This window comes from Coloeus monedula, assembly GCF_965178545.1.
Source record: "Coloeus monedula genome assembly, chromosome: 29".
NCBI lineage: Eukaryota > Metazoa > Chordata > Aves > Passeriformes > Corvidae > Coloeus > Coloeus monedula.
Genome location: NC_138809.1, coordinates 3,880,336 through 3,900,724, shown reverse-complemented (window position 1 = coordinate 3,900,724; position 20,389 = coordinate 3,880,336). Strand labels below are relative to the sequence as shown.

The 20,389-nt window shown below is 60.7% G+C and overlaps 2 protein-coding genes across 6 annotated transcripts; both read left to right on the top strand.

Annotated features, from left to right (window-relative positions):
- Positions 1–427: 427 nt before the first annotated feature.
- RPRD2 (regulation of nuclear pre-mRNA domain containing 2) lies at positions 428–14,834 on the top strand. 2 transcript variants are annotated; one of them, XM_082298825.1, is made up of 11 exons: positions 428–991; positions 4,807–4,936; positions 5,200–5,300; positions 6,366–6,440; positions 7,633–7,685; positions 8,134–8,260; positions 8,608–8,783; positions 9,420–9,705; positions 9,990–10,265; positions 10,478–10,681; positions 11,303–14,834. In XM_082298825.1, the coding sequence occupies exons 1-11, from the start codon at positions 766–768 to the stop codon at positions 13,945–13,947; spliced, it is 4,299 nt and encodes a 1,432-aa protein (XP_082154951.1). In that variant the 5' UTR covers positions 428–765; the 3' UTR covers positions 13,948–14,834. The 2 variants fall into 2 exon arrangements, with proteins under 2 accessions (XP_082154951.1, XP_082154952.1); XM_082298826.1 differs by lacking the exon at positions 6,366–6,440.
- A 192-nt stretch (positions 14,835–15,026) lies between these two features.
- On the top strand, positions 15,027–20,186 carry TARS2 (threonyl-tRNA synthetase 2, mitochondrial). Of its 4 annotated transcripts, XM_082298915.1 has the most exons (18): positions 15,027–15,091; positions 15,238–15,455; positions 15,742–15,865; positions 15,960–16,081; positions 16,172–16,289; positions 16,538–16,599; positions 16,672–16,750; positions 16,865–17,008; positions 17,081–17,179; positions 17,458–17,624; positions 17,695–17,857; positions 17,928–18,065; positions 18,135–18,212; positions 18,298–18,398; positions 18,750–18,851; positions 19,217–19,289; positions 19,433–19,547; positions 20,008–20,186. In XM_082298915.1, exons 1-18 carry the CDS (start codon positions 15,035–15,037, stop codon positions 20,154–20,156), a joined length of 2,109 nt encoding a protein of 702 aa, XP_082155041.1. In that variant the 5' UTR covers positions 15,027–15,034; the 3' UTR covers positions 20,157–20,186. The 4 variants fall into 4 exon arrangements, with proteins under 4 accessions (XP_082155041.1, XP_082155039.1, XP_082155040.1 ...); XM_082298913.1 differs by having other exon boundaries at positions 15,742–16,081; positions 16,691–16,750; XM_082298914.1 differs by having other exon boundaries at positions 19,433–20,151.
- Positions 20,187–20,389: the final 203 nt, after the last annotated feature.

Below are 20,389 nucleotides of genomic sequence, written 5' to 3'. Positions count from 1 at the left end.
CTTCCCCTCTTTTCTAAGGACATAGCCCCAGGCTGTGCCTGGGGAGGTTCAGGTTGGACATCGGGGAATTCCCTCCTGGAAAGGGTGCTCAGGAGCTGGTGGAGTCCCCATCCCTGGAGGTGTTCAAGGCACTGATGACTGGATGTGGCACTCAGTGCCCTGGGCTGGGTGACAAGGTGGCAGTCGGTCACAGGTTGCACTCAGAGGTCTTTTCCAACCTCAGCGATTCCGGGATTTACGCCATAAACGCCGTTTTTACCTCGCGCGGTGCCCGCGCTCTCGGCCCCCTCACAGCCAGCCGGGGGGGGGGGGGGGAAGCGGCTGGCGGGGGCGCCGCCATCTTGCCGGGCGGGGCGGGCGCGCGCGCAGGCGCCACGGGGGCGGGGCATGCGCGTGCGCGTCCCGCCCGTGTGCGGGAGTCACAAAATGGCGGCGGGGGGGCGGGCGGCGCGCGCGGGGGGGGCCGGGCCGTGACCGCCTCCGGTACCGGCACCGCCTCGGGCCGGGACCGCCTCCGGCGCCACCCGGGGCACTCTCGGGGCCCCGCGATCCCTCCGGGCTGGGACCGCCTCTGGCACCGCCCGGGCCGAGCGATTCTCCCCGGCCGAGACCGCCTCCCGCCGCCTCTGGCACCGCCCGAGCACCCCCGGGCCCCCTCGATCCCCCGGGCCGTGACCGCCGCCCGGCCCCGTCCCGGGCCCCGCCGCCCCGTGAGGCGCCGCCCCGCCGCCCCCCGCGCGGCCCGGCCGCGAGCAGCGCGGGAAGATGGCGGCGGGCGGCGGAGGCGGCGGCCGGGCCTCCTCGTCCTCCTCCTCTTCCTCGGCCGCCGCCGCCTCGTCCGCGGCCGGCGCGCTCGAGGCCTCGCTCGACAGGAAGCTGCAGGCGGTGACCAACACGATGGAGTCGATCCAGGGCCTCTCCTCGTGGTGCCTGGAGAACAAGCGGCACCATAGCACCATCGTGTACCACTGGATGAAGTGGCTGCGCCGCTGTGAGTGCGGGGCCGGGGGGCGGCCGGGGGCAGAACGGGGCGCAGCGAGCGCGGCCGGGCCGGGGGTTCCGGCCCCGCCATCGGGGCTCGGGGACCGACCGGTGTCGGCGGCCGCTGCGCAGCGTCGGGCTCATCGTCATAGAAAGGCTTGGGTTGGAAAGGACCTTTACGCCCATCCAGTCCCCTGCCATGGGCAGCGACACCTTTCACTATCCCAGGTTGTTCCAAGCCTGGCCTTGGACACTTCCAGGGATGGGGCAGCCACAGTTTCTCTGGGCAACCTGTGCCAGGGCCTCACTGCCTCACAGGGAAGAATTCCTTCCTGACACCTAATCTAAATCTGTCCATTTTACTTTGAAAACGTTCCCTCTTGTCCCGTGTGCATCACCTTGTCATCCTTGGAAGAACACAACATGCTCGCCTGCACCTCAGTGGTGGCACCTTTGTCCTCCTGAATCCATTATCTCCTAAAGCAGGACTCTGGAGCCTCCAGGACCAGGGCCTGGTTCTGTGCCCTGCCTGGCCAGAGCAGCTTGGGGTGGGCACAGCCAGGCCGGGTGCCAGCGCTGGGGTTTGCAGTGCCCATCAGGATGCGTCCCTGGCCTGGAGGGAGAAGGTTGGTGTTGGCAGGAGGTTCAGCACAGCAGTGTTATCTCCACTGCTGTGGGAAGGTTTGACTCTTCTTGTGGGAGTTCAAGGAAGCTTTGCTTGGCAGGAGCGTGGAGATAACATTCCCACTGCAAAGTGTGTGCTGAACCTTTTGGAAAGTTTGGGAGAGTTGAGTTTCTCTGTCGAGGCGCTACTGCAGAATGCAGAAGATGCTCTTTCCCCAGAGTTTGCTCTGTTTTGTTTGTACTCCATGAGATTAAGGAGAGGAAGGTGAGAGCCTTGGAGGAAGTGCTCCGGGTCCTCCTGCCTTGCTGTTGCTGCCAGCTCTCCTGGAAATCCTCCTCCCTTGGACCCCCCTTGGCACTGTGGCATCATCCTTGGGGCTCTCCGAGCGCATGCCCCCTGAAGAAAATCCAGCCCATCTCTCCTTGGGATGTGCCAACTCGTCTGGACATGGTGTCCCTTGTCACAGTTGTCCTGGCTCCTCCCTAGGCCCTCAGTGCTCTTCCATCACTCCTTCCCCCTTCCCAGGCTCATCAAAAGCCATTGAACTGTTCCCACCCTCAGGTCCTTGATGCCCTGTTTCTGCCCTGGCTCCCGTCTGCTGCTGCGCTGTTGGCTCCTGCCCTGAGCCCTTGGCACCAGCCTGGAATTCTTGTTGGATTTTGTGGGATTCTTTCAAAGTTTCCCTTCACAGCCCTTGTGAGGATCTCACCTCCACACCCCTCCTTTTATCCAGGTCCCTCATTAACTACCTCATCCCACCAAACCAATCCTTGACAGCGGCTGCCATGCTGCCATGCCCTGACCCCTGATTGTTTGGTTACTTCCTGCTTCCATAGGGCTTTTTTCCTGCTTTTCCCTTCATAGTACACTTCATCCTCTGCCCCAAGGACCTCACAGCTCTCAGGCTGTGGGAAGTCCCTGTCCCAGCCAGAGGAGCTCACTGGTGGTGCCACAGCGAGTACAGGTGGCTCTGGGTTCCTTTCTGAGTCTTTAAATGTTTTAACTCCAAAGCTCTTACAAACACATCAAATCTGCTCTTCCCAGGGAGCTCCTGGCGAGGGGGAATGTGGTGGAGTTGGGGCTCCTGGGACACAGAACTGGGTCCTTTTAGGAAGAACAGGAGTGCTGGTATTTGACACGTTGCTGTTGGGATCTCGCTTCCGAGTCAAGGCTCATCCTGTGCATGAGCCATGCTGGTCACAGCCAGAGCTTCCCAGCAGGAATGTTCCTGCGAGGAGATGCTGCTGTATCTCCACCTTTGGGAGGTTTCTGATGGGAATCCGAGTGTCTGTGCAGGAGGGTCTGGTCAGCGTGTTTAGTGTGAGTTAAACAGGACCCATCCACAGGCTCTGAAATGCTGTTTGTGTTGGTGCCATCGTGCCTGGTTTGGAGCAGGTGGCAGGGCTGGGGTGGGCTCAGCTCTGCAGTTTCCTGCTTGCCCGTATTTCCTCGCTGGTTTAAGCTGAGAGGAGCTGTTCACCCATCGGGTACAGTCTGTTGCTTCTTGGAGCCAAAGACCCTTGGTTTTCTTTGTGGATCATCTCCATAGCCTTCCTGTGGACCCAGCATGGGTCTCTCCTCCTCTGTGGTACCTTGGTTTATACATTATGGCACTAACTTGGCTCTGGGCTGGTGGTGCTCTGTGTGGTCAGCGTCCGGCTGGAGCCCCAGTCCAGATTTCTTTCTGCCGTGTAGATGTTGGATTGTTTAAATCAAAGGTTCATAGTTTTTTGAAATTTATTTTACATTATTAAGATCTGGAATCATTGGTCTCTGCTGCTGGAATGTCTCTGGGATGGAGGGAACACCCAGTGAGCAGCAGGAGAACTGGCACTAGAGCACTGGTTTAACTAAATCACAGAAGCCCCATTCCAATGGGATGATGATCTGAGAGATTATTGAGGCTGGCATTTTGGGGAAAGCTGGCTCCAAATTGTTTTGGAAAGCCAGGCGAGTGCAGCCCTGCTCCAGTTGAATTCCCAGCCCTCCGGGCAGAGCAGAGCGCTCTGTGCTCCAGAAAACCCACCTCAGCCTGCCCTGTCAGCATGTTCAGGGCACAGGTTGTGAGCAACAGGTTCTGGTGATAAGTCCTTGGCTCGCTGAGACTGTGCTGGAAAAGCTTCTCCTGGGATGTGGGAGCTGGGGCGGCCAGAGGAGCAGGGTCAGGGATAAAAGCTCCTCTGGGATGTGGGAGCCGGGGCTCCGTGTGGGGCTGGGGGTGAGCAGCTGCTGGCAGTGACTCGTGGCTTGGCTCTCACACCTTTGCTGTGTGTCCCGGGGCAGGGATAGTGGAGGAACAGGGCTTCAGGAGCAGGGACTTCCCGAGGGCTCTGTCCCCATGTCCTTCCTCGCCCGAGGCTGGAGTGATGCTCAAGGGCGCAGGAGAACCAGTGCTGCTGGCAGGGGCTCAGGGAGGCTTAAGGACATCAACCCGTGGGGATTTGAGGACCCATCTGAGCTAAGCCTTTTCCTGTGTCCTCAGCTCTGCTTCCCCTCAGAGGAGGATCTCCTGTGCAGGATCTTCCTTTTGAACTGGAGTTCACTTGTGAGCTCTCCCTGATGTCGGGAGGGCAGCATGGGCAGAACGTTTCTGCTGGGAGCTTTTTCAGGCTGTGAGTGAGGAGCAAGCTCCCACCCAGGGCTCTGGACCAGGAAGGATGATGAGCTTCCTGAGAGGAATCCTGGAGACCAGGAGAGCTGCAAGGCACAGCCGTGCTGTGGGAAGTGGCTCTACCAACGTAGGGACAACTGGAAAATGAAGCAGGATAGAGAATGAGGGATTTGTAGATAAAACTGATTCTGGTTGCATCCGGGGGTGACACGGGCAGGTGAGAGGTGACAACACAGGAGCGTGTGGAGTAACACCCTCTCAGTCCTTGGGAATGTCCTTTAGTGAAGTGAAGGGGCTCATTACCATCGTTAGCATGTGGATGAGCTTTACCCACCCTGAGGAAGGGGTTTGATGAAGTAACTCAGGTTGGAGCTTTTGAACATGAGGAGGGTCAGAGGAGTGAGCATAGCTGGGGGAGTCTGGAAATCATTTGTAAACTGCAGATGCCGTCTCTAGCCCCTGGGGTTTGCCTGCTGGACCTTGAAAACTCCAAAACTTTCCCAAAAGCAGCACTGAAATACTGGGATCAAGGTGTGGTTGTTGTGGTACTTGTGTCTGATGCTGACTCTAAGTTTTCTTTTGTCCTCAGCTGCTTTTCCTCATCGGCTGAACCTTTTTTACTTGGCCAATGATGTCATACAGAACTGCAAGAGGAAAAATGCCATTGTCTTTCGGGACACCTTCGCAGAGGTGCTTCCCGAGGCCGCCTCGTTAGTGAAGTGAGTAATGAACTAATGGGGTGCTGGGAGGCCGAGTGTCTCAGAAAGGGGGAATCTTTCTGCTGACATCTCGAACTCTGTAGAAACATCAGCAGAACTTAAAGGGTTCTGTTTGAGCAGCCACGTGTTTGCCAGGGTGGGCGTGAGCTGGGTTTTAATTTGCACACGGGGGTGGTTCGGGTCAAATTATCCTGTGAGGTGGAGTGAGGGAAGCCTCGCACCAGTGTCCTGCAGCCAGGGGGTAAAGAACTCTTCTCTTCCAGGGATCCATCTGTTTCCAAATCCATCGAAAGAATCTTCAAAATCTGGGAGGACAGAAACGTGTACCCCGAGGAAACCATTTTGGCACTGAAAGAAGCACTGAGTAAGTTACTTACGCTCCTCATTTGTCACCTTACAAACTGCCCCGTGAGCTCGGCGAAGCTGTAGAGATAGTCTGGGGTCACTGAGGGGAATGAGGGGCATTTGCACCTGGCACAGGCTGTAACGTAGCCGGGTGTGGGACGTGAGCAGCGCTGGATTCTCCTGCTTCACCTCTTTCGTACCTTTCCGAAGGCAGCTGTGAATTCTTTCACATGAGCTGGAACTGCTCCAGCTGAGAGCAAACAGAATGTGAGGCTGAGATGGTCCTACACATCCTGACCAGGGGGCTCTGGCTCTACCTCTGGGTCCTGTTCAGTAGCAGGCTGGTTTAAGTAATAATATTTGTGGGGCAGGAAGAGGCAGAAGCAAAGCTGGAGGGTGAAGAGTCCTCAAGTCCTTAGGGAAGAAACATGCGGAGTTGGTTAAAACCAGGGATTAGCCAATGCTCCAGTACTTGCAGGAAATCAGGTTTTGGCTTCACTCACATCATCGCGAGCTGAAGGTGCTCAGGAAGCCCTCAGGAGTGGTCTGAGGGCCGGTGGCCATCACAGCAGGAGGAACGTGGTGTCTCGGGTCAGGCTGTGGCACGAGAACAGGCTTGAGCTGGGCGTTGCATGCTGAGAAGTGACGTTTGTGCTTCTCCTCTGAAATCCCTCATTTCTGTAACCTGAAAACAAGTCTGTGAGATTTCAGGTAAATCAGGTATTGTGGCTGCTTTCCCAAGGGGCACTGCTGCCTGTTCGATGCTGATTCCATTACAGCCTCCCCAAAGAGTATGATTTTTAGATTCCTTGTGTTTTCCCTTTTTACTGTGATTTTTGAACTGTCTTAGTGTAAGGGCAAACAGAAACTTGATTTAAAAATGGCAGACCACCCCCAGGTTGCTGCATTCCTGAGTAAACTGAGGTTCTCTTGGGCATCCAGCAGCTCCTCTAAGGAAGTTGGTCGAGGTATTTTAAAACAAATTTCTGTTCACTCTTTCACCGTGCAACTGTACGGCACCAAAAAACCACATTCTGACAGGACTCCCATAATGCCAGACTGCCAAAAATGAAATGTTTTCCAGGTACCACTTTCAAAACTCAGAAGCAGCTGAAAGAGTCTCTGAACAAACCGAATAAGCCGTGGAAGAAATCACAAAGTAAGGAACCACTGTGAACTCTGTGCACTAATGCAGAAATTGGCTGCTCGAGGAGCAGAAAGGCTGAGCCTGCAGCTCAGAAGGGCCCCACGATGTGCACACCAAGGAGGTGTTGGTAGAAAACCACTATGTGCAGAAAAGAAGTGAGGCAGAAATAAGATAGGAGAGCAGAGGTTGTGGACAGGAGAGGAGAGAGCTGGTGGAACCTCTTGGAAACTGGTCTTAGACTGGTCAGAGATGGAGAGAAGACAGAGAGAAGCAGAAGGTGGACATTCCCTTTGTGCTCAGGAACACTCCTGCCCAGCAGGCTGGGCTGGGAGGGGGCACCTGGAGCTGGGAGTGCAGGGACAGGATGTGGGAGTCCAACAGCTCAGGATTCAGACCAGCAGGAGAGAATTTATTGTAACAGAGTGACCCTAATGATTTCCTTTTGTGCCAAAGCCCTGAGTGGTCCCCACAGAGGTGGTGAGATGTCAGGTGTGACGTGTGGGACATCAGGTGTGACGAGAGGCACAGGGTGACATCAGAAGGACAGAAGAGTTTGGGAGTGTTTATTACTGGGCTTTACACCACAAGCTGCTTTCCCAGACAGAACTGTATCCAGCATGGATGGAGGGTTTAGCGCTTTGCTTCTCATCAGCTCCTTACTTCTTCTTTCCTATTTCTCCTGTTTTGTCCAGAATTTGATGGATTCAGTCTCTTGCCAGCAGGACTCGTTCCCCCACCCTGTAACCAGGTGTGACAGTTGTTAAGGCCCTGGGCATGGTCAGACCTAGGAATTTCCCAGGGGAGACCCTGCCCACAGGAAACCTGGGCTCCATGCCAGCTCCAGGTCTGGCACTTTGGGAATAACATTCCCTTCCTTGTAGAGAGCTGTAACTCCTTGGATAAGGCCGTGAGATCAACCCTTGCAGGAACTCGTCTTCCTGGGGAAAAGGTGTGCCCAGGAAACGTTAAGAGCATGTTAAAAAGCAGCAGTGTCACTTGTTGGTCCCAATCCAGCTGCACGTGTCCATGCCCCATGAGCAGCCAGGAGCCCGGAGCATTGAGGGGCTCATGCATGGAGGGGAGGATGTGATGGGTAACACATGGAGTTATCTTAAAATACCTTTTCTTAGGCTGCCTGTTGTGACTGACTTCCCACTGGGATGTGGTGCCTTGATTTCTTCACAATTTTCCTTTATCCCCACAGCCTCCACCAACCCGAAAGCTGCTCTGAAGTCCAAGATTGTCGCCGAATTCCGAGTAAGTCTGTGAGTGGAAGTGACCCATGGCACTGACCCCCAGCTTGGGTGGTTTGCATGTGGGGTGACCCCAGGCCCAAGAGCCATCTGTGACGTGGGGGCTGTGACACCCATGGGGCCAACATGGGGAGGGTCTGGGCAGGCTCAGAACATCCTTGTGAAGAGGAGTCTGGAGTGGCAAGAAATTGGTCTGAATTCGGTCCCCTGACAGAGGGGGACACGTTCATGAAATGCAAAGACCTGTCCCTGCTCTTAACCAGGAGACCTGTGTAACTGCAGCTCCTGCCTGAGCCCAGGTTTGCTGATTGTGAGATTTGAGGTTAAAAATCCTGGATCCACATGGTTCCTGGGTTAGCTCTCGCTTGGAAGCGGTCTGGAGCCAGAGCGGAGGCAGGGCTCCTCTTCCCTGGAATGTGATGAGGAGGCTTTTCCCGTTTGCTTTTTTCCAGCCCCAGTCCCTCATTGATGAGCTGCTGCTGTACAAGCGCTCGGAAGATCAGATAGAGCTGAAGGAGAAGCAGCTTTCCACTATGAGGGTGGACGTCTGCAGCACCGAGACACTCAAGTGCTTGAAAGGTAAAGCCCCGAGGGCACCCAAGGAGTTGTGGGAGCTCCTCGGTTCCGTCGAGACGGAAAACGCCAGAATTTCAGAGTGGGGTTAAGAACCAGCAATCAGGAGCCAAAAATCTTGGTTAATTTGAATCCCTGCGGGAACTCTCAGGTGCAGAGCTTAGACCAAGAGAATGACTGGCTGAAAACCAACACTGCCAGCAACCAGGCCTCCTCCTTGCCAGGTCCCAGTGCATGACCCGGGTGGTCTGGGAGTGTGCAGCTCTGCTGTCCCGATATCCTGGGTGCTGCTGTTGAGACCACACTTCCATGGCATGTGGCAGCTCACTTCCATGGTGTTCATCTCCCTACAGATAAAACAGGAGGGAAGAAGTTCTCCAAGGAGTTTGAAGAAGCAAGTTCAAAGCTGGAGGAATTTGTCAATGGCTTGGACAAGCAAGTGAAGAACGGCCCCTCGCTCACCGAGGCGCTGGAGAACGCCGGGATATTCTATGAGGCACAGTACAAAGAAGTCAAGGTGGTGGCAAATGTAAGTGTGCCTTTTCTGGATCCTCCACAGGTGGAACAGCATCTGCCTGTGCTCACTGGGCACCTCAGAGGCTGGAAGATGCCTCATCTCTCTATTCCCAAATTAAAAAGTTGATGGGATTGTTGTATGGGTGGTTTCCAAAGAGGGCAGAATTGAGGCTTTGGGCAAGACAAGGATATGCTCTCAAAATCCAGCAGTTGGAAGCTCAGTTTGTGTGTGTTGCTGGAATTTTGGAGCCCTTCTAGGTTCTTAAATGGGGCAAAATTACAGTTAGTGTGACAAATCCTGAATTCTGGAAACTTGTGATTTATGTGGGAACTAGACAAGCGAAGAAAGGACGGTAGTAAAGTGCTACAAAAACAACCAACACCCTCCAGACCCTACCAAAAGCCCCAAATGGGCAGAATGTATTTGTTAAAAAACAGGGGAGTTATGAAAATTGTTTCAAGTCAGTGGAAAAAGGTTTTATCTTCCCCACTTTTTGTGGTTGTTGCCCTGTGAGTCCCATGGAGAAGCCAAGTTCTTACCACTGCAGGGTCCAGGGATTTGGAATTGGTTTTCTCAGGCTGCATGTTGCTTCCTCAGGGGAGTGACTGAGGCGTGAAAGATCTCAGTCTGGTGTCCTTCCTTCTTTAGGCCTATAAAACATTTGCTAATCGAGTGAGCAATCTGAAGAAAAAGCTGGACCAGCTGAAAGCAACCCTTCCGGATCCCGAGGAGTCTCCCGTCCCTTCTCCCAGCATGGACGCCCCATCTCCGACAGGCTCCGAGTCCCCTTTCCAGGGCATGGGGGAGGAGAACAGCACCCGGTCTCCAGCAGCTGGAGGCCGCAAGATGGTCTCTCCAGAGCCTGCGACAGACAATCGGGACGTGGAAGACATGGAGCTCTCCGATGTGGAGGACGATACGTCTAAAATCATCGGTACGTGATTGTCGTGGGGGAACTGCAGGACAAACCAGGCCTCTCCAGCCTCATTTGGGATGTGGAGGAGGCGCAAAGCCCGTGCTGGGCTGTGGGCCGGGGCTGTTGGGTTTGGATCTCCTGGCACTAGCAGGGAAGTCCCAGTCCCACTGCGATCCATGTCCATCTCCCAAAACACTTACCGAAGATGTCTGTACATCTGTGGGAATCAGAACTGATGTGCCCTGAGTCTTTTCGGGGGACTGAGTGACCTTTCTGCTCTTGTTCCACCCTCTCTGCTGCAGTGGAGGAGAGGAAGGACAAACAGGCTGCTCCAGCCCCAGCTCCCACCAAGACCGAGAGTGTCCCCAAAGCGGTGCCGTCGGCTGCTGTGGCCGGCACGGCCTCGGGGACGGTGACAACGCCGGCCCCGGCCCCTCCAACCCCCCCGGCTCCAAAGGTGGTGAGCACAGCTCCCATCGCTCCAGCACCGGCACTCGCCTTACCCAACCTGGCCAACGTGGACCTGGCCAAGATCAGCTCCATCCTGAGCAGTTTGACATCGGTGATGAAGAGCACAGGTGAGTGCTGAGCCGGGCCGTGGGCGCCGGCACTGACGCAGCTGGGTGGTGAGTGGGTTACTGCTCTCGGAGCTCTGGCTCGGTCTCTGGCACACGGTGTCGCTCCTTGAGCCTCTCCTTGCTTGTGCTCAGTTGTGCCTGTGGGAGACCTGAGTCAGAAGCACGTGCGTTGCCGGAGCAGCGCAGGTGAGTGGTGTGTGCTCCCACCCCAGGGGTGAGTCCCGCCTCGAGACCTTCGCCGGGGACGCCGACCAGCCCCACAGCTCTTGCCAGTGGCCTGAAGACTCCTGTCCTGGGAACCCCGTCTGCTCCTTCGAATCCATTAGCGAATATTCTCTCCAAAGTCGAGATAACTCCGGAAAGCATTTTGTCGGCTCTCTCCAAAACCCAGACTCAGACGACGCCAGCGCTGCAAGGTACTGGGGTGGGTGTTGGGGGCGGGCTGGCTGGTGTTTGGGGACAGTGGCCGGGCTGAAACGTGCTGCCCTGCTTGTCCTAAGTGAGAACAGAGGGAGAAAAACTTCACTGGAATGTTTCACGTGTGTGGCACATGTGGATGGTCCTTCTCAGGTAGCACATGTGTCACGGATCAGTGAGATCTGCCACTTCTCTGTGCTTCCTGCTTGTGCTGCGGCCGAAGTGCACGTGTCTGGAACATTCCCTGTGAGCAGGACAGGAGACTGAGAGGTCTCTGTGTTTTTTACGTGCAGAAAGTTTCCCAGAGGTTCTGCTCCTGCTCCGGCACCTTGCCAGGGTCACCCGGCCAGCAGGGCAGGGGTTCCCACTCCTGGCTGCAGACCAGACTCTTACCCAACTGACTCGATGGTGTAATTTATATTTGTGGATCAATCCAAGCCTCTGGTGGAAGGTTGCACCTCACTGGGTGCTACTGTCACTGCAGCAAAATCCAGTCCTTGTTGTGGCCGGAGCCTGAGGGGGTGTTACGGAACGGCGAACACAGGAGCCTTTCCCGTGGCAGTGGCTTGGGGTGATCTGCCTCTGCCCTCAGTAGCTGATACAGCAGTTCTGTTTTCCAGGGCTGTCGTCCTTGCTGCAGAGCGTGGCTGGGAACACCGTTCAGTCGGGAGAAGCTGCCTCGCAGAGCACCTCGGCATCGCCAGCCAACACGACCGTGCCATGCATGAAGGGGAGGAATGTTCCTTCCAATCCACAGTCCTTTATAGCCAAAAGTTTTGGTTATTCTCCAAACTCGACCACTGCAGAGGTTTCCTCCACTTCAGTCAATAAGGCTCCCGTCGGACATACCCCAGCACTGTCAAGCTCTGGTTTTAAGCCACCAACCAATTCCCTGGGATTTTCCAGTTCCCACCCTACCAGTCCTTCCTCCCTTTTGCCAACAGAAACCTCACTGGGTCAGTCCTCCGAAATTTCAAAAGCCAAGCTGGAATCCGAACCCCCTTCTCCCAGTTTGGAGATGAAGATACACAATTTCCTGAAGGGAAATCCTGGCTTCAGTGGCCTGAACTTGAATATTCCCATCCTCAGCAGCTTGGGGTCCAGCATGGCAACGGAGAGTCACACCTCTGACTTCCAGCGTGGTCCCACCAGCACTTCCATGGACAATGTGGACGGGACGCCGGTGCGCGACGAGCGCAGCGGGACGCCCACCCAGGACGAGATGATGGACAAGCCGACGTCGAGCAACGTCGACACGATCTCCCTGCTGTCGAAAATCATGAGCCCCGGTTCTTCGACTCCCAGCAGTACAAGGTCGCCTCTGCAGGGCCGGGATGATGGATATTCCCAAGAACTTCCCAGTTCCGTGCACGGCTACCGGCCCTTTGGCCTTGGCAGAGAGTCTCCAGCCAGCCTGTACAAGCCGCCTGCGGACAGCAGGGAGATGCCCTCCTCCCTGATGGACTCCTCCCAGGAGAAGTTTTACCCAGACACATCTTTCCAAGAAGACGAGGATTACCGCGACTTCGACTACTCCGGGCCGCCGCCCTCGGCCATGCTGAACCTGGAGAAGAAGCCGGTCAAGTCTATCCTGAAATCGAGTAAACTCGCAGATTCTGCAGAGTACCAGCCAGTGCTGTCCAGCTATGGTCAGCGGTCACAGGAGTTTGGCGTGAAGCCGTCCTTCCCCCCGGCCATGAGGTCTATCCTGGATCAGAGCGAAAGCTGCGACCCGCTGGCCTCGTCCCCAGGGATGTTTGGGAGCTACGGCCGCAGGGGGAAGGACTCGGCCTCGGATGGGTCCCCGTCGCCCAGCAAGAACGATGTGTTCTTCACGCCGGACTCCAACCACAACACCCTGCCCAAACCTGGCCTCCCGCAGAAGCAATACTCGGACTCGCCCCACGCGCTTCCCCACCGCTCGCTCTTCTGCCCCCAGAACGCCCTCCCCAGTCCCGCCAGCCGACCACCTGCGGCAGGTGGGGACAAACCCATGGGTTCCTCCATCTCCGCCACCTCCACCATTGAGTTCAAGAACATGCTCAAAAACGCCTCCCGGAAGCCCTCCGAGGAGAAGCATTTTGGGCAGATTCCCAAAAGCAGCTCCGGTGAGGTGGGGAGCCTGTCCGGGGCTGTGAAGGGCGAGCCGCAGCCACCGGAGGAGCACTACCGCATCGAGACCCGCGTCTCCTCCTCCTGCCTGGACCTGCCCGACAGCACCGAGGAGAAGGGGGCCCCCATCGAGACGCTGGGCTACCACAACGCCTCGAGCCGGGGCATGTCGGGGGAGCCGATCCAGACCGTGGAGTCCATCCGGGTGCTGGGCAAGGGCAGCCGGGGCCACGGGCGCGAGGGGAGCCGGGCGGGCTGGTTCGAGCTGAGCAGCGGCGGGAGCGCCTTTGACAACGGGCCCTCAGGCTCCTCGGAGCTGCCCGGCATGGGCGGCTTCCCGGCGCCCTACAAGGAGCACGTGCCGCCCTTCCCGGAGAGCGTCAACAACTTCCGAACCAACAACTTCAGCCCTGCCTTCGAGCACCACCTGCCGCCGCCGCCGCCCCTCGCGCCGCCTCCCCTGGAGCACGGGAACCCCTTCCCACGGGACCCGGTGGGGCCGCCCGCCGTGCCCCCGCCCGCTCCCACCAAGGACCACGGCAGCCTCTTCCCGAGGGATCACTCGGTCCCTCCGCGCATGCCGTCGGTGGATCACGCCAACCCCTTCTCCAAGGAAACGCCCGCGCCGCTCCCGCTGCCCCACGGCGTCCCCCCGCCCCCCTCGGTGGAACACGCGGGGGTCCCGTTCCCCACGCCCCCGCCGCCCCCGGTGCCCGGGGAGCACGCCGGGGTCCCCTTCCCCGCGCAGCCACCGCCGGCCGGGGAGCACGGCGGGGTCCCCTTCCCCGCGCCGCCCCCCCTGGAGCACGGCGCCGGCGCCTTCCCCAAGGAGCACGGTACGATGCAAGGGACGCTGAAGGAGCACTTCGGGGCGGCGCAGCCCCGGGACGCCCTGCCCCGCTCGCGAGACCCCGCGGGGCCCGGCCCCCTGCCCCGGGAGCAGCTGGGGGCCGCGCGCGGGCTGGGCCCCCACCGGGACCCCGGGGGCCGCGGCTCCGTCCTGCTCCGCACGCCCCGCGCCGAGTTCCGCCCGCGGGAGCCCTTCGGCGGCAGAGACCCCTTCCAGAGCCTGAAGCGGCCACGGCCGCCCTTCGGAAGGGGGGGGGCCCCCTTCTTCACCCCTAAGCGCCCCTTCTTTCCTCCCCGGTACTGAAGCAGCTGCCCAGCTCCCGGGGCTGCCCTTTCATTTCTTTTTTTTTTTTTTCTTTTTTTCTTTTTTTTTTTTCTTTTTTCATTTTTTCTTTTTTCTTCCCCTTGAGACCCCCCCCCCCCCGTAACCTTCTCCTAAATTAAATGTTCTGTGCTTTTTTGGTTGGTTCTACCCCCAGCCCCCCAGCACTGGGTGAGACAAGAAAACAGACACAAACCAATGTTTTAACAAGAAGAAGCCACGTTGCTGTTAAATAAAAAACTTCAGTAGTAGTTGAAAAAAACGAAAAAAAAAAATTAAAAAAAAAGAAAAAAAAAAAACTCTGAAAGCTTCGAGAGGAGCGCTGAGTGGTGTTGGGGTGTTGGTTTTCAGCCGATCCCCAAGTTGCTGCTGCAGGGAGGGGAGACCCCCCTGTTCCTCCTGTCTGCCAAAAGCACCAAAACAAGGCAAAAAGGGTCGAGGAACCCACCCAAACCCACCTTGGAGCTCCATGGGATGTGGGACTCTGGCAGCAAGGAGGCCCAAGCCCGTCGCCCCTGCTCGGGAAGACTGTCGGTTGGGTTTGGGTTAATTTGGGGATCTTCTGATTTTTTTTGGTTTGGTTTTTTGTTTTGTTTTTTCCCCCCAGGATCACTGTTGACTTTCTATGTGTGTGTATATAACAATCACTTTTTAATTCCCACTGGGATCGTTCACCACGCGCAGCCGGAGCCTGACGGGGGGCTCAGAGGGGTCCCCGCCACACCCAGGGCCGCCCCCGCGGCTTTTATATGAAGTTGGGATTTTACTTGATTTATTTTAATTATTTTTTTGTTGGTTTTTAGTTGCCTCCATCGTACCTGTTTGATACCGGTGTGGGCTTCAGGATCTGCATAAAAAGTACCAAACCAGCCGTTGGCGGGTCCGTTCTTTCTCGCGTGCGCTCCGGACGCCCCCGGCCCGCGGGGCGCCCCCGCTCCCTCCATGGTTCCGTCCCGCCTGCGGCGCTCCCGCACGGGCGGGCGAGTCCAATGCGGCTTCCGCGGGGGGAGCACGGGGTTGCGGAGCCCGGGGCGGGCCGTGTTCCGGCGGAAGGGGCGGAGCGTCCGCCATGGCAGCGCGTGTGAGGCCTCGGCTGCTGCTGGCGGGAGCCCAGCGGCGGCACCGGGTGCGCTCGGGAGGGGCCCCCGGGAGCCCCCGCCGCCCCAGGGGCACCCCGGCACCACCCCCGCCCCTTTCCCCCGCTCCCCAGGCCCCGCCGGCCACGTAACGCCCCGGGCGACCTGGTGACCCCCCGGTGATCCCCGTCCCCAGGTGTCCGGGCCGGACCCCGAGCGCCTCCGGCTCTTCCAGCGGCTGCGGGCGGCGGCGGCGGCGGAGCGGTGGGACGGGCTCGGGGATGGGGCCGGCGGCGGGGCCGGGGGCGGCCGCCTCCCGCCCGGGACCCCGATCCGCATCGCGCTGCCCGGCGGGCGCCGCCTGCCCGGCCGGGCCCTGCAAACCACCCCGTTCCAGGTGGCCACGGAGCTCGGGTACGGCCCAGGGGGTCCCCAGGGTGTCTCTAGGGTCCCCGCAGTGTCCTGTCAAGGTTCCCAGGCCCTTCGAGGTGTCCCCACGAGGTCCGTAGGGTCCGCACCGAGTCCTCAATCTCCCCACAGAGTCCCCACGAGGTTCACGGGGTCTCCACCGTGTCCCCATGGTTCCCACTGTGGGGGATGGTCCCCATGATGCCCACAGGGTCCCCGCAGGGTTTACGGGGTCCCCACAGTATCTCCACGGAGTCTCTGGTGTCCCCAAGGGTCCCTGATGTCCCTGCAGGGCTGGCCTGGCGGAGGTGGCGCTGGTGGCGCGGGTGAACGGGACCCTCCAGGACCTGGACCGGCCGCTGGAATGTGACACCGACTTGGAGCTGCTCGACTTCTCCACGCCCGAGGGGCGGGAGGTGAGCCCGGGGGCCCGGGGTGCCGGACCTGCGCCCCGCTCCGCTCACAGCCCGCGTCCCCTGTGTCCCCTCTGTGTCCCCCATGTCCCCTCAGGCTTTCTGGCGCTCCAGCGCCTGCGTCCTGGGGGCGGTGGCCGAGCAGTTTTTCGGGGCGACGCTTTGCAGCACCCGGGCCACCGAGGACGGCTTCTTCTGCGACGTGCACATGGGCAGCAGGTAGGGTGGGGCACACGCGGTGCCCGCGGGGTCCCCGGCGTGTCCCCGGCGTGTCCCCGGCGTGTCCCCAGCGTGCCTCCGTGCCCCCAGGACCGTGCAGAGCGCGGAGCTGCCGGCGCTGGAGGAGGCCTGTGCCACGTTCGCCCGTGCCCGACACCGCTTCGAACGCCTCGAGGCCACCCGCCAGCAGCTGGCCGAGCTCCTCCAGGTGAGACCCCCCCTCCCCAGAGCGTCCCCTCCGCATCTCAGGATGGGGCATGGGAGGCCAGCCTGGGGACTGGTTTGGATCAAGCAGGGTGATGCTCATCGGGACCGGTGTCACCCCCGTTTGGTGTTACTTGTGCCGCTGTCACCGCCTTGGTCCTTCCCCCCAGCGTGGTGTCACTTCCCCCTCGGTGTCACCCCTTTAAGGCCACCGAGCCCACTGTCACCCACCTCTTTGTTGTCCTCTCTTAGCACAACAGATTCCAGCTGGAGCAGCTCGAGGAGGTGACATCCCCCACGGCCACAGTCTACAGGTGAGCACGGGGGACACTGGGGGGGCCGTGGGTCACCGCAGCTGTCCCCACATCCGTCCGTTCATCCCTCAGGTGCGGCCCCCTGCTCCAGCTCTGCCGCGGGCCCCTGCTCCGGCACACGGGGCTGATCGGAGCCCTGCGTGTGCTCACGGTGGGTGTCGGGTGGGGGTCCCGGTGCCCGGCCCTGCTGACGTTCCCCCCCGTACAGCAGGTGCCGGGTGGGGGCCCCTTGCCCGGCCCCGCTGACGTCCCCCTGTGCCCGCAGAGCTCGGCTGCGCTGTGGGGGGGAGCCGGGGGCCGGTCACTCCAGCGCGTGGCCGCCGTGGCCTTCCCCAGCGCTCAGGAGCTGGAGCAGTGGGAGCGGGCGCAGGACGAGGCGGCCCAGCGGGACCACCGCCGCATCGGGAAGGTGAGCCCTGCCAGGGGCTGGGGGGTCCCCCACAGCCATGGGGACCCCCTGGTGACGCCCTCCCCGCTGCAGGACCAGGAGCTCTTCTTCTTCCACAAGTTCAGCCCTGGCAGCTGCTTCTTCCTGCCCCGCGGCGCCCACGTCTACAACACCCTCGTGGAGTTCATCCGGGTGCGGCTTCCCCTGACCCCATCCCCCAGACCTCCCTGCACCCCGTCCCCACCACAGCTCGGCACCGCTGCGCCCCCCGTGACACCCAGACCCTGCCTGTGCCCCCCACAGACCCCACTGCACCCCATCCCCTCACACCCAGACCCCTCTGCTCACAGTTACCCCCCAGTTCCTGGCGTGCCCCAATGGCCGCGGCTCTCGCCCGTGCCAGTCCCTGCTGCCCCCATGGCCGATGCTGTGGGGCTGAGCTGACATCCTCCCTGTCCCTGTCCCCGCAGAGCGAGTACCGGGCAAGGGGCTTCAGCGAGGTGGTGACCCCCAACCTGTTCAGCCCCCAGCTCTGGGAGCTCTCGGGGCACTGGCAGCACTACAGCCCCCACATCTTCTCCGTCCCTGCCACCCCTGAGACCCTCTCCCTTAAACCCATGAACTGCCCGGCCCACTGGTGAGTCACGAGGTCCTGGGGTGCCCATGGGGCTCCTGGGGGCTCTGCCTGTCTGTCTGTCCGTCCCCAGCCTGATGTTCGCCCACCGGCCGCGCTCCTGGCGGGAGCTGCCCTTGCGCCTGGCAGATTTTGGGGTCCTGCACCGCAACGAGCCCCCCGGGACCCTGACAGGGCTGACGCGGGTCCGGCGCTTCCAGCAGGATGATGCCCACATTTTCTGCACGCTGGAGCAGGTGCCCGTCCCCCTGACCCCTCCTGGCCCCCCAGAACGTATCACCTGTGCCCCTGACACCCCTTTCCCAGCTGGAGAGCGAGATTGATTCCTCCCTGGATTTCATCCGGACTGTCTACGCCATCCTGGGCTTTTCCTTCCGCCTGGCCCTGGCCACGCGTCCTGACGGATTCCTGGGGGACCCCGAAACTTGGGATCGCGCTGAGCAGGTGCGATGATGCCCCCGTACCGTGCCCCCTGCACTGTGCCCTGCTGACCCTCCCAACCCGTCCCTGCAGCAGCTGGAGCGGAGCCTGCAGAATTTCGGGCAGCCCTGGGAGCTGAGCCCGGGGGACGGCGCCTTCTATGGGCCTAAGGTGAGGGATTTTGGGGAGGGGGGATCCCCAAAGGGGGCAAACCAGGACCCTTCTGGAAGCGCCCCCTCCCCTTTATTCCCAACAGATTGATATCCAGATCCGGGATGCTCTGGGGCGGCAGCACCAGTGCGGCACCATCCAGCTGGATTTCCAGATGCCCGAGAGATTCGAGCTGGAATATGCCAGGTATTGGGAACGGGGCAGGATCGGGGCAGGAGGGCAGAACTGGGGGATTTGTTGGGGGCAGGATTGGGCTGGAGTTCAGCATTGGTGTGGGGGGATCAGGATTTGGGCTGGGTGAGCAGGATTGGGATTGAGGAATGTCAGGATTGGGAGGGTAGAACTGGGGGTTGGGAGGGGGATCAGGATTGGGGTGGAGGGACAGAAATGGGGCCGGGGGGGGTCAGGATTGGGGGGGGCAGACACGGGGCTGGGGAGTCTCAGGATTGGGGTGGGGAAGGCGGAACTGGGGATTTGGGCAGTGTCAGTATTGGGGCAAGGGCCCCCCTGCCCCCCCTGACCTCCGTTTCCCCCCAGCCCGAGCGGGGGCCCAGCGCGGCCGGTGCTGGTCCATCGGGCCGTGCTGGGCTCCGTGGAGCGCATGGTGGCCGTGCTGGCCGAGAGCTGCGGCGGGCGATGGTGAGGGGGTCCCCACAAACACCCCACACTCCCCCCAGTCCTTCAGACAACCCCCAATCCCTGGGACACAATCCCCGGGGACGCCCCCGGTTCCCAGAAACACCCCGAGATGTTTGGGCCCCCTCATCCCCGGTGTCACCCCTGTCCCAGGGTGCCCCATCGTGGGACAGAGACTCCCTGGTTTTGGGGACACTCGATCCCCAGGACACCCTCTGGATCCCCGGGACCCCTCCGTGCTTGGGGCACCTCCATCCCGGGGACACCCCCGCAGCCCCTGGGGCACCCCCTCCCTGTGTGTTCCCCCCGTGCTCCCCAGTGACCCCCAGTGTCCCCAAGTGACCCCCAGTGACCCTTGGTGCCCCCAGGCCGCTCTGGCTGTCCCCACTGCAGGCTGTGGTCATCCCACAGACCCCTGAGGTCGAGGACTACGCCCGAGAGGTGAGTGTGTGACCCCGCCGTGCTCCCCCAGCACCCCCATCGTGTCCTCCCCTCCCCCTGTACCCCCCTATGACCCCCCGACCCCCGTCCCACCCCTCCGTGTCCCCCCGCCCCCGTGCCCCTCGCTGACACCGGGGGATCAGGTGCAGGCGGTGCTGAGGAGGGGGGGCCTCATGGCCGACCTGGACGGGGACCCCGGGACCACCCTGGCACGGAAGATCCGCCGGGCCCAACTCGCCCACTACAACTTCCAGCTGGGTAAGGGTGGGGCATGGCCTGCAGACCCCCGGGACCCCCGTGGAGCCCCCCGGGAGTGGCTGCGTGCCCCCACCCCCATTCACATCCTGGGTCCCTCCTTTGGGAATCCCCTGGGACCCCCCAGCACCACTCTGAGACCCCCTCAGGAATCTGCCAAGACCCCTCCTGAGACCCCCCCCCGGGATTCCTGGAGCTCACTCCCCCCCTTGGGACCCCCCTGAGATCCATTCGGGACCTCCCCAGGGCCCTTTTAGGGACCCCCTGCCCAGGGCCCCTCTGAGACCCCCACCCCCTCTGGGACCTCCTTTGAGCCCTCCGGGACTGCTCTGGGACCCCCCCGCAGACACTCCTGGGACCCCCGTGTCCCCCGGGGGTGGGGGGTTGCTGCGCTTGGGGGGTGCCGGTGCAGGCCGGGGGGCGCGGGGACCCCGAGCCGCCCCCGACGGCCGTGCCCCCGCAGTGGTGGGGCGGCGGGAGCGGGAGCGCGGCACCGTCAGCGTCCGGACCCGGGAGAACCGGCAGCTCGGCGAGCTGGAGCTGCCGCGGGTGCTGCGGCGGCTGCGGGAGCTGCGCGACGGCCGCGTCCCCGACGCCGAGCGGCGCTTCTGACCCCCACAACCCCTTCTCGGGGGTCCCCGGGCCCCCAACGCAATAAACTGCTGGGAAACGCGCTGGGTGCGGTGCGAGCTGAGGCTGGGGCAGCTCGGGGCACCTCACGGAGCCCTCGGTGCTCGGGGAGGGGGCAGCGCCCTGGGGACCCCCCCAAACACGGGGCACCCTCCACCACGACGCTTGGTTCTCCCCCGCCCCCAGATTGCCGCGTTCCGATTCCCGGGCGCTCA